The sequence below is a fragment of the Primulina eburnea genome, chromosome 2 (assembly GCF_022965805.1).
Source record: "Primulina eburnea isolate SZY01 chromosome 2, ASM2296580v1, whole genome shotgun sequence".
Lineage (NCBI taxonomy): Eukaryota > Viridiplantae > Streptophyta > Magnoliopsida > Lamiales > Gesneriaceae > Primulina > Primulina eburnea.
The window spans coordinates 36,782,315-36,795,746 of record NC_133102.1 but is presented as its reverse complement, the minus strand read 5'-3'; the positions used below and the strand labels follow the sequence as shown (position 1 = coordinate 36,795,746).

The 13,432-nt window shown below is 35.4% G+C and overlaps 1 protein-coding gene across 1 annotated transcript; it reads left to right on the top strand.

The window, feature by feature from the left end:
• The first annotated feature begins 6,543 nt into the window (after positions 1 to 6,543).
• LOC140823077 (protein LURP-one-related 7) lies at positions 6,544 to 10,592 on the top strand. Its single transcript, XM_073184194.1, has 3 exons — positions 6,544 to 6,997; positions 7,543 to 7,758; positions 10,266 to 10,592. Exons 1-3 carry the CDS (start codon positions 6,755 to 6,757, stop codon positions 10,410 to 10,412), a joined length of 606 nt encoding a protein of 201 aa, XP_073040295.1. The 5' UTR covers positions 6,544 to 6,754; the 3' UTR covers positions 10,413 to 10,592.
• The last annotated feature ends 2,840 nt before the right edge of the window (positions 10,593 to 13,432 follow it).

The window sequence follows — 13,432 nt, the reverse complement described above, 5'->3', positions numbered from 1 at the left end:
TGGATTGGTCTCTGGTCATGCTTTACCGCTTTCAAATCCTGACCCGGTCATGCTTTACCGAGGTGGAGAGTTCATCGGCCACGTTCACCGACTTCCAAACCCGTTCATAATTTGGTCACAAGACATTTAGCATAACTCAAAAACATAAAAATAATTTCTTTTGCACGTCGAACATACTTACTTGGAGTTGAGTGATTCGTTGGATCTCGCTTGGGGCCACTGCTGCACATACTAACATGAGTTCGAATACCTATCTTGCATAACTTAGACGTATAGTCATGCTCAAACCCAAAAATGACAAATATGACATTCTAAATCTCTCGGGACTCGACCTCGTTTAATCATCATACTAAATCATGACATCAAACCCCAAAACAATCCCTAAAAATTATTTTAAATTTTAATTTATTTTTTTATTAGGGAGTACACGAACCCCGTGTAAGGGTCAGGGTAGATGCTGTAATTTCACATTTCGAAGGAAAAAAAGGCACGGACCTCGTGTAAGGGTCCGGCTTCGGGTCTGTGTAGCTACATAAATTGTGAACCAACGGAATTCCCTACACTTGTGACTTAATCCTACTCACTCGATCATACGGACCGTGAATCAACACCTCAAAACTCATCCTAGGATGCTATGACACTGATTCAAACTCAAACAAACACCCCAAAGCAACTACGTATCACAAACAACGTAACACAACCCGTGAACACGATAATTTAACACCAAATCTTTTCCTACGACTTCTAATGCACCCAAGGGCCATCGGCACGAAACGAAGTATCAAAACTCATCCCAACATCATACTCACAATACTTAAACGCAGCAGCGATCATCCAACGATTTCCAACGAAGTCTGCAACAATTAAACTTCAAAAACACGTCAATAACATATTTTCAAAAAATTACAGTTTAAGCAGTCCCATAAAAAAAAATCATAACTTACCCGTTACTTGTCCAAAAATTACGAATTTATTGTCAAATTGAAGGTATAAAAATTAACATGTTTTATATGTTAAAATTTTTTCCATAAAATCGACGGAAAAATCGCAGTATTTAAAATGACATCAAATTTCGAGTTTTAGATCCAAAATTCATCTCAAAACCGATCCAACCAATTTTTGCTCAAACTTTTGCATAACATACACATGTTTTTCATACAATAAACATCAAAATTATTACTATGACAAGATTGATGCGAAAACGAAAGAATATACATGTCTTTTGATATTTAAAGTTACCGAAATGACGATACCGAAGCGGGAAAGATGCGAGGGTTGACCCCCGTGGCTCGATTTTCTTGAAGAAAAGTGGTGAGAATTGCTGAAATCTTGGAAGAGAGGGCGCGGCTGCTGAGTTTTCTTAGAACCCTAGGTTTTATTTTGCTCTCAAAAATCTGAAATGAGATGGAATGAAATGTGAGTGTGTGTGTGTGTGTGTTAACGTGTAGGTGTGTGTGCGTGAGTTTTTTTTTAATAATTAGGGGATAAATTGTGCTTAATTAATAATTTTTCAAATAATTAAAAATTCTAACCCACTTTTAACTCAATAAAATCCCTTAATTTAAAATGAAATGTACACTTGCTAAACTTTAAAATTTTTAAAATCCTGAAATCACTAAATAATTGAGTTAGGCTTTAACATACTAAAAAAAACTAAATAAATCATTTAAAATGCTACAATCCTAACTTAAAATAAAATACAACATTTTAAAATCGTCAAAATCGTCGCCGGTCTCTTTTCCTCGATCCCACATCAAATAATCGCCTAAAAATAACTCGAGAAAATATTTTAACGTGCATATTATAAACATAAATAATTTAAAATAATGAAATTTCATAAATCATGCATCTCAAAAATTATTTTAAATTTGATTAAATAATTTAACAATTAAATAAATGCATGTGATTTATGTGTACTGATTTTGGGCTCTACAAAAAGATCAACTAGAGCAATCTACAAAGTTGGCCAAGAATAAATAGAAGTTTTTTTTGGCAGATTTTTGAAGATTATTTTAGTCAGTTAGAAGATTTTTATTATTTTATTCTTTGTAAGAATCTGTACATTGAAAGAGTTATTTTATCTACAATGAGTTCAATTGATCAGTTCTTATTTTTCTAAGTTTTGTCAAACACCAAAAAGGGATAAATTGTTGAAAACTGAATTTCGAAAGTTTGACAAACTGAACTGCTTAATAGATTGAACTAACTTATCAAGAAGACTGATAGAAATTGATCTAAAATATGCAAACTATCGGTTCTCCATAACTGAAGATAAGTGTGCAGTTTCTCAAAGACAACTGGCTGATCAGTTCCAACTGATCAGTTACTACTAAAAAACTGAACTACGCAGACAACTGACTGACCAGTTGGAACTGATCAGTTACTACAATCAGTTGTAAGCGTATCAGCTGATCCTTCAGCCATACACGTCGTCAGTTAAGGAAAATGACGTTCAACCGACAACTGAACAAAAGCTGACTGCAACAAGTAGTGGGATGGTCGCGTGTCAGAAAAGTTACAGTGTACGATTGTCAGAAGAATATCGACGTGGCAAACAACGGATAGAAAGTTTCAAATCAGATTTAATATTAACGTTGGAGGCAAAGCCTATAAATAGGAGAGAAGAGCAACTGAGAAACAACACTCTGAATCTCAACTCCGAATCTGAATCAACCCGATTGATATACTGTTACTCTGCTGAAATCTTAGCTCGCTCTTATTATATACATTCATAGCATTCAAGGCTATACTTCGAGCTTACAAGCACAAACCGTTATAGTTATAATACTTGATCTTGAAGAGATCAGTTGTGCTAAGTTATTTTAGTCTAGTTCAGTATTGTAAAGTGTTTTGTAACTAAGAGTTTCAGTTTGGTATTGTTAAGTCCAAAAGTGAAGTGGGTCTGTACAACTGTATGTATCGATCAAAATCTTTTAGTGAATATCCCATCTTTGTGATAGAAGGAGTGACGTAAAAGTGTTTGAAATCTCTGAACATCCATAAAAACATGTGTCTTCTTATTTCAGTTTGTATTATATCTATTAATCAGTTTATTTATGTACTTTTATTGTTAACTGATTGATATCGACTAACAAGATTCTCGAGTAACAGTTTATCACTAAACTGACTCCAGAAAAGAGAAAAATTTGTAAAAATTGTTAGTATTTATTCAACCCTCCTTTCTAATCACTCTTTCACCTTTAACCGATTCTATCACAAACTTATCACATAAACCTGAGTTCTAGGATCTAATTATTGGGAATTGATGGAATGTCACAGGGTTATGGTAGAGCATGGAACCTCTTATGTTGAGTTAAATATTCTTAATATTAGATTTCAATTAGTTATCAAATATTGAATGACGCAAGTTTAAAAGTGCATAAATTTGAGAACAAAGATTGATTAATGATTGTAAAGTAACTTATTTGAAATAATGAACATAAATGTAGAGCAATGGCAGAGAAGGAGAATGAGGTCCGTGGCAATTGGCATGAATCTGCCTCTTTATTTAAATTTTTTTTCTTGATAACTAGGCAGTAAATATTAGAGAAAATAATTTAGAATAAAAAAGAGTAATATAGGATATTTCAATTATATAAGATATAATGTAAAATGTTTAGTAAAAAAGATCATTTTTAAAATTATGACTTGAAATGTGTTAGAATAATCAATTTTTCTTTAAAAATAGTAATACAATATTTTTTAATACAAAATAAATTAGTTTCAATGGTTAAAACAAATACCAAATCACATTTAAAATTTTATTAAACATCCAAATCGAAAATCCAAATCCAAATCCAAATCCAAGTCGCATTTTTTACCTGTCTAAACATACCATAAATAGGTAAGTTGTACCCTACCAGTAATGGCTGAATCCATTTATTTTCTGACACATGGCATCTTTTTTTTTTTTTCTTTGAAAAATTATAAATCCTTCCTTCGGTTGTAGGTGTAGGTCTCTTTAACCCAATTATGGTTTGACCAAATTAAGAGAATTCAAAATTTTCAATTCTCACAAAAGTTTCCATATCTACCATTCTCTCGTCGCAGAGCTTCCATCCATTGCCAATGAATGATGTATGTCTGCCGCTACCGTTCGAGATTCTCCATTTTTACAGTAAGAAATGCTTTCTCATTTGAAAGAAAAGCACATAATTTTTTTGGGCAGTAATTTTTTTTCTTTGAAAGTTCCGCCAGTCAGATTTCGAAGCGCTATTGTAGATCTAAACATTAAAATTGAAATTTCTCCTCACGACAACAGCAATTTCTGAGTAGCGGCGAGTCATGGTTCATGTCGTTAGGTCAAAATATTTCTTCTAAAAGCTCAAATCCTCAAGATTTATCCTCATTAGATGGTTCTATTTTTAGCTTTAACAGTGTTAAATCAAATTGTTTAGAGGTTGATATGCAGGCAGCTCTTGATTTTACAACAAAAAGATGGTTATGGTTTAAAATATTGCAATATAGAAGATATTCGAGTGAAAGTATTCCAAAAGAACTACAACATCTACCTTATGCTTGTGTAAAAAAGTTTGATAAACATGTTATATTATTTCATAAAGTGATTTTACATATGTTAATTTCTTTTGTGTTCTCTTTCACTAGACCAGTTTTGTGCATTTCGTTCAATCAAGGCTAATCCAAAAAAAGTTCGTGTTATATATATATATATATATATATATATATATATATATATATATATATATATAATTCTTGTTTGTTGCTGTGATATTTTTTGTGTCTTTGGATGTGTGAATGTGTCGGTTCTTTTTATTTCAATGGACTCTGCTTAAGTGAGTTATCAATACTAAATTTGATATATTATGCTTTAGATGAAGAATTTTTTTCTTTTTTCTTTGGCCTTGTAAAAAGATGATAATGATGTAAATATTTGATATTTGTACTTTCCTTTACAACTAAATCAATGGTTTTACCGAGTATAATAATTTCTTCTGCAACATTCAAATTATAGAATGAAACATTATTTAATTTAATTTTATTTTTAAAGAAAGAGTCATTCTAAGAAAACTTATGTAGGAGTAAGCTCAAAATGAAACCAATGTTCCATTACGAACAATGAGACAAACAAATGAGAAAAATTGTACGAATAATAGTCATTCAATTTGAGCCCCATGAAGCAAACTAAACATTATAGAAGACGATGTTATACAAGCCAAGAGATAGAACATGATAAAGCCCACCGAAATGTCCTGAAAATCTTCAAAACATGGTTTGATGGAAAGTGCAGAAGATGATAGTTCCAACAAGAAATAATTTGAACTTCATGACCGTAGTCTCCTGTTTATGGGTGAGAAAAAATACCGAAATATTGAAAAATCGTACCGAAAAAAATACCGAATTTACCGAAAAAATCGGTATACCGAAAATTTCGGTACGGTATAATTTTTGGTAACGGTATCGGTACAGAATTTTTTTTCGGTATTTAAGTATATACCGAAATACAAAAATAATTTTTTATTATTATTTTTTTAAAAATTTAAGTTCGGTTTACCGAAAAAATTTCGGTATACCGAAAACATTTTCGGTATACCGATATTTTTTCGCTATACCGAACTTAATTTTCGGTGTCGGTACGGTACCGGTATGAACTTTTTTAATACCGAAAATTCGAAAATTCGGTATGCCGAATGTACGGTATACCGAATTTTCGTATCGGTATCGGTATGGAAAAATTCCATACCGATATTTACGATATGGTATACTGTACTATACCCCCCCTTACTCCCTCCAGCTTTTCAAATGACAGTGAATTATTATCTTTCATTTTCAATAAAAAGCCAATCGATTTTATGAAATCATACAAAATTTAAAGCTTAAGAACAAATTGAACTAAAGTTTGACTTTTCAAATATGAAATGAAACATTGTTTGAAAAACAAAGTGTCAATTTCTAGACAAATTATTCCCAATTTTATTTATCCTACTTGGTGTCTGTCCAAGTGAATTAAATTCATATTGTCAATATTTACTATGAATCTAAACAAAAAGTTACAGTACTAGAATGTTTTCACACGAATTTCAAGCATTAACAATTTGAAAATATTTGCAAAATATATAAAGGGATTGACAACGAACCGAATGGAAATGTATTGCCAAATTAATTCAAGAATAATTAATTAAATATCAACAAACAATGTTGGAAGATTTCAAAATAGACCTATAGACAATATCTAAAACTAAAAGCGTGAAAAATCTTGAATGAACAACGTTATTGTAAAAGGTATAAATAATATAATTTTATGAATATTTCAATAAAAAATATTATTCTATCCATCACATAAATACATACAAAATTGTTCGAATGACTTGAAAATTAACTAAAAGCACTTGAATTAGAGGTGTTTTTGTTTCAAATGAGAATCACTTTCTTTACTGTGGAAAATGGAGAACTTTGTAAGACAATTTAAAACTTTGATCGTAGTTGGGTGAAGAGACCTATAGCCGACGAGGAATTCAGAATTTTTCAAAAAAAGAAAAGGAAAAATGCCACGTGTCAAAAAACAAGTGGATAACTTACCCCGGAAGGATCGTATGTAAATCGGATTCAGTCGAGAAAATTTAGAGACGTATATTCGAGGTCGTCGAGTTTGATCGGAAGCTGGTAGATTTTAATATTTTGAGCATCCAATTCGGTTCCAAAGCACTGTATTTTCCTCTTTTACGCTTTCTTTCCCTTGGAGAACACAACCGATAAAGTTTTGCTGTTCCAATTCATCAACGATTCGATACAATTGATGGATGGAAACTCCGAATTTCCATTTCAGTCTAACTTCGAAATCCCATTTGATCTTTTTGTGCGCAAGAAGTCCGAGGGACTTGGGACTCCAGGGTCTCTGAGATTTACTGATTCAAAGGGTCATTTGGTGTACAGAGTGCAGCCCCCTATCGATAATTCGACCAATTGGAATAGTACCCGGTGTACAAAGCTGCTCACGGATGCATCCGGCGACACCCTTTTCTCTGTAAATCGAGTAAATGTGAGTATTCTTTGAATTTTTCTTAAAGAATTGGAATAATTATAATCGGTTTCTCCTGGGTTTTGGATTGGCAATCGTTTATGGTGCTGACGATGTTCTGATTTTGGATTTATATTGCTAAGGTTCTAAAAATGGGTGACCTAGAAGAAAAAATGGTATTAGTATGTTGATGGTTGATTGTGTATTTATCTATGTTGTGTGAATTTACTTCATATCCAAGTCACTGGAAACTTTCACCATTTATATTGTGTATTGGTGCAGACTTTCATTTGATGGGACGAAACTGCATTTCTTTTTTTTGGAAAAAATTTCATATTTGACCCAAACCCAAGATCTATGTTCTGGAAAACCAATATCTGCTTACCCGTTCAACCAAATGAGTGGTCCGCTTCCTTTGTCGTAATACTATGGAATGGAAAAAGAAACATGTGGTGACATAGTTTAACCTCTTGACATCGTTGAAATGTCGGTATAAAGCAGTAAAGAATTTGTTCAGTGTTCCTGTATGTCTCTTTTATAATAAAGTTCTATTTTTCTTTCTGTAGAAGGGATCATGGAAAGGATTCAGGGGAAATGTCAATAGTGGAGACACGGGCTTTATCTTCAAAGTAAACAGAACGTTAGACGAGTTCAGTAGAAAAGAGTTTGACATAGTACTTGTAGGTGACCATAGTGAAGGCTCAAAGACAGAGATGAAGATGAAAGGCTGCCCTTTCAAGAGATCCTGCACCATTTATAAAGGCGATTCCATCGTGGCTGAGGTACTTTAACCTTGCATTATGCCACTTCTAGTGAAAGTCGCTTATAGTGAAAAGAGGAGCTAACAAATTAGTACGTTTAAACGGAAAATCACCTATACAACTTTCCCTTTCCTAGATGTTTTGACTCCTGCACACAGGTCAAGGGTCAGGATTTTGATCAAGTTGCTGGTTTTATTCGTTCTCACTACCGTGTTCTTGGGGGAAAATTTATCCTACGACGATCTGTGATGCCCATACCCCACCCTTGTCAAAATTCCCAATGCCAGAGGCGAGTATTTGCTGTGATCAATCTATTGATCATCAGGCTCTTTAACTTTCCACTTAGCACGAGTGGGAACAATCAATTGGGGTTTCATATTTCTAATAATGCCCAAGAATTGGTCAAATTACTTTCTTTACTCAAACCGAGATGAAATATTCAAGTCTATGGAAGCCATGTTTGTTTTTCAGCAAATAATGGATGAGCCCAAAACCATAATAAGACGGTACTGGAGCATAGGGGTGCAAACGAGCCATGTCGAGCTTGAGTATTATGCTACTCAAAAAAATACTCGATCTACTCGAACTACTGAGCTCAAGTCGAGTCGTTCACGGGCTACTCACGAGTAGCTGGACTCACTTACACCCCTACTGGAGCATACTGACGGAATTGGAAGTAAAATTACTCGGGCAATAAACTTTTACTCCATGAGAGTATAACTCCTCTTGACTAAGAAAATTGATTGACACTATGATGAAGTCATGTCAGCTTTGGTTACATTTCCCCAATAACATTTTTTTTCATATACATCCAAATCAGAAACATAATTCTTTTCAAGTTATGTGTGACTTCTTCTTTTGACTTCTGAATTCCCGGGCATTAAACCCATTGAGCTCTCAAGCTAAGCTCATTCCTCCGGCTTTTCATCTGAAATGCTCAAACATGTGTCAGGACATATAGTTAGTTGCTAACTTGGCAAATACTAGTACGGAATGGATGAGATCATGACATAATCATTTTAAAGAAAACATATATTTGTGGAAATCATAGATTGAAATAGAAGTCTAAGTAGAACTGAACAAAAAGAAAAGAGATATTATCTACAAAAAAATGTGGATCCCAAATTGACAACTTATCTGTTACTGAGTATATTATGAGTAATTGTCCCAATGCAACGCAAGCTGAGAGGGTGTATTAGCGTATACCGACTTCTTCCTCACAAATTTTATGCTATCATTTAACGTTGCCGCTTACAAGTTGCAATGACAGAAATTGATCCCGTTTTCTTAGGATCAGAAGAGTCTTTGACCTGTTGTTGGGGCTCAAAATGTCATTAGTCACATAACTTGTTTTTGTAAGATCACCATGCTTTAAAAGGATTTCAAATAAATGAATGCTTAAAATAGCTTAAAAATATTTATAGAAAATTGCCTCTTGTCGGAATAGAGTTTCCATGATGTTTGTCAAAAGAATTCATATTTTTAGAAGAGTATTTCCCAGCCGATGACACAAATGTCTTACTGATCCCGCATATCGGGGATCGAACATTCCAAAGGATTTACACTATAAATTATGTGCAAAAGCTGGCAACCTCCTGACTCGATTTCCTGGTATATACAGAACATTTTTGTACATTGACATAGCATAGTGCGTGAATGGTTTACACATGTACCAGTTAGCTGCTACTTTCTCAACCTCTTTTCTTCCATGCTGGATCTCGGCTCTCATGGGTACTTTCTGTAAGTGCATGTAATCTACTCCGCTGGTCCTTTCTCTGCCACTAAAGCTCTATTTGAACACTGACTTCCCAATATCTTGATTAGTCCCTGTTACTTAAGAGTGCGGTTAACCGACTGCCTCTTTCAGACTCTCAGCAAGGTCGCCTTGCCTATTCCTTGGTATTCTGCTGTTCAGTTTGGTTAACACAGAAATTTCTTGGGCCCTCAAAGATTGTGCAACCAAATTTTACATGACCCTTTTTCTTGAAATCAGGTTTAAAATGTTCATGTGGAAAGTAGTCTTGGACATAAGCTGAATTTTTATTTATTTATGGACTGATGTTACATTTTAACGGCTCATCATGAATTTGAAATATCAATACATGATTTGCAATGCTTTAGTAATACAAAGTTCTATTTGTTCGACTTCTTGTACTCTGAGAAATGCATAATATATTTTTCTATTGAAACACTTTGTATCTTGTTCAAAATAGTAAACTGATAATTTGAGGATTCAGCGGAGTACCTAGAACAAATGAATGACAAGATAATTCAATCCAAAATGTCAAGAAACTCTTAACATCAATATTGTTTGTGAACAAAAAGAAAAGACAGGAAATTTGCTTGTACAGATATTTTTTTGTTGCACTAACTGTTTGAAAATTAGCCGTCGGCAATAGTCATTTGGTTTTATGAGGTTGTTTCCAAGAAAGAAAGGTTAAATCTAGAAAAATAACGTGTTTTGCTGACAGGTGTATATTTTTAGTGTTAGTTTTGTTTATCAACTGCCCTTGTTCGTTTTGATGCAGACTAGCCTTATGTATAAGCTTGGCATCGGGAAAGCTTTTGTTCCAAGAAATCGATTTCGAGTAACCATTTTTCCTGGATTCGCTGATCATGGTTTAATTGTCTCTCTCGTCGCAATATTCTTTGATGGTAGAAAAATTTGGATATGAGCCAAACAAATTGAACCCAGAAAAAATGTGTGTATAATATGTAAAACTTTCACTATGTTTTGTTCGGAAAAGGAAGAAATGTAACTCATTGGATAATGTAATTTTATTCCCTCAAAGGGCCATTTTCTAGATGTCTAGCAGGAGGAAAAGTGCAAGTTATTTATCACTTATTCATATTTTTTGTTTGGCTTTGTGGTTGAAGCTATTTTTTCAACATCTTCAATTTGGATGCTCATAATTTTTTTTAAATTTTTTTATCGTTGCTTTTTTCCTTGGATATAATCTTTCTTCATGCATGACAGAAACAATTGTGGGCTCAATTAATTGTAATGGTTGGGGATTCATTGGTTGGGGAAATATGAAAACATGTTTCATATTATTTCACAATAAGGAAAGCTCTCTCATCTCATTTCATATCCTACTTCACCGAGTTCTCTCTTCTTATCTTCTAGTATTTATGTAATGCACATGTTGTTCCCGATTGGGCTGTATCCTTCTCGGCTGTCTAATTACCCATTACTCATAGAACTTCTCCAGCCCAGGAACTGGAGCTTTGGCCTTCCTCAGGATTAGAACCCAATACCTCCTGGACTTATATAGATCTTGGCAGCAATCCTGGTACCAGTTGATCAACTGGTACCAGGATTGCTGCCAAGATCTATATAAGTCCAGGAGGTATTGGGTTCTAATCCTGAGGAAGGCCAAAGCTCCAGTTCCTGGGCTGGAGAAGTTCTATGAGTAATGGGTAATGGGACAACCGACAACTGGTACCAGGATTGCTGCCAAGATCTATATAAGTCCAGGAAGTATTGGGTTCTAATCCTGGAGAAGGCAAAAGCTCCAGTTCTTGGGCTGGAGAAGTTCTATGAGTAATGGGTAATGGGACAACCGAGAGGGATACAGCCCAATCGGGAACAGCCCATGTGCATTACAAAAAAAGGCGCCTTTTTTTGTAATGCACATGGGCTGTTCCCGATTGGGCTTGAGTCCCCTCACGGTTGTCCCATTACCCATTACTCATAGAACTTCTCCAGCCCAAGAACTGGAGCTTTTGCCTTCCCAAGATTAGAACCCAAGACCTCCTGGACTTATATAGATCTTGGCAGCAATCCTGGTACCAGTTGAGCTAGTAGATCAACTGGTACCAGGATTGCTTTTTTTTGTAACGACCATGGGCTATCCCGATCTTGGGCTCCCTCGGGGGCCTTGTCCTATCTTGGGTTCCCACTGGGGCCTTTTCCCTCACGGGCTTTCCCATGCGTCATTACTCATAGAACTCTCCAGCCCAGGAGCTTGTGCCTCCCCAGAGTTGTGCCAAGTATCTATATGTCCAGGAGATCTTGGGTTCGACTCTGCGCCTTTTTTTGTAATGACCATGGGCTATCCCGATCTTGGGCTCCCTCGGGGGCCTTGTCCCATCTTGGGTTCCCACTGGGGCCTTTTCCTTCACGGGCTTTCCCATGCTCATTACTCATAGAACTCTCCAGCCCAGGCAATGGGGATTGCTGCCAAGATCTATATATTGTGATACCCTTGTCCCACATCGAAAAAAACAAAGATTTAAAATGAGTTTATAATGGCTTACAATGGACTTCTATAGCAACTTGGTTTAATCATTTTCGTAAAGCGAGAACGAATACGAAGTAGTTGCTATAGGATCCCATTGTGCAGTCACGCAGGCGCGGGCCCGAGCTCGGGCGTGACAGAATGGTATCAGAGCCGGTCACCGGCATGGAACACCGGGAAATAAGTGCTATGCGGGGCAAAGTGCTACGTGCATGGGAGCCACCTCTTGAACCTGCGAGACAAAGTGCTACATGGCGGGAGCCACCTCTTGAACCTGTAGGAGCCACCTCTAGATTCTCGGTGCTGGTGGATCGAGGGGTCAGGGCGCGACGAGGACGTCGCGTTCTGAAAGAGGGGTGATTGTGATACCCTTGTCCCACATCGAAAAAAACAAAGATTTAAAATGAGTTTATAATGGCTTACAATGGACTTCTATAGCAACTTGGTTTAATCATTTTCGTAAAGCGAGGACGAATACGAAGTAGTTGCTATAGGATCCCATTGTGCAGTCACGCAGGCGCGGGCCCGAGCTCGGGGCGTGACAATTTAACTGCTTAGTTCTATAATATTTGTGAAGTGTTTGTTTTTCTATATTAAGAGAGTGAGTGTTCTCTTTGAAAACACAGTGAGTGGTTGTACCCCATAAAATACTATAATGAAATTTTTTCTATTGACCGTAGTTTTTATTCTACTAATTTTTAAGGGTTTTCTACGTAAATCTTGGTATCCAGTTTAATACTTTATTTTCATATTATTATTTCATGTTGCTGCACGTGGGACCAACAAGTAGTATCAGAGCTTTGTTTTAAAATTTCTTAAAATTTTAGGTATGCTCTGTGGTTGTAGCCTAGACTGAATTTCCGCATCAGAAAAGTTTTTTAAAGATTTTTTATTAAGACGAGATTATTTTGTTCAGTCTACTAAATTGTTGTAGACATAATGGCGGACATATACGAGATAACAAAGTTCAATGGAAGCAATTTTATGCTATGGAAAATAAGGATACAAACATTTTTAAGAAAGAAGAATTATTTGGCGGCTATTTGAGATAGACCGACGGAAATGACGAACGACGGAAATGACGGACGATGAAAATTAGAAGGAGATGAATGATAATGTTGTTATCAAGTTACACTTGGCTATAATAGACAAAGTATAGTCAAGCATCTTTGAGATAAAAACAGCAAAAGTTATTTGGGATACTCTGACAAAGATGTACGATGTCAAGTCACTGTACAACAAGATTTTCCTAAAGAGACGGCTTTATTATCTTCGGATGGTGGGATCCTCATCGATGACCGACCATATCAACGCACTAAATACTCTATTTGCCCAACTCACTTCTTTGGAGCATAAAATAGAGAAAAATGAACATGCAAAGCTTCTACTTCAAAGTATACCAGATTCATATGATCAACGATATTCTTATGGGCTTTCTAAAATTTGACGATGTC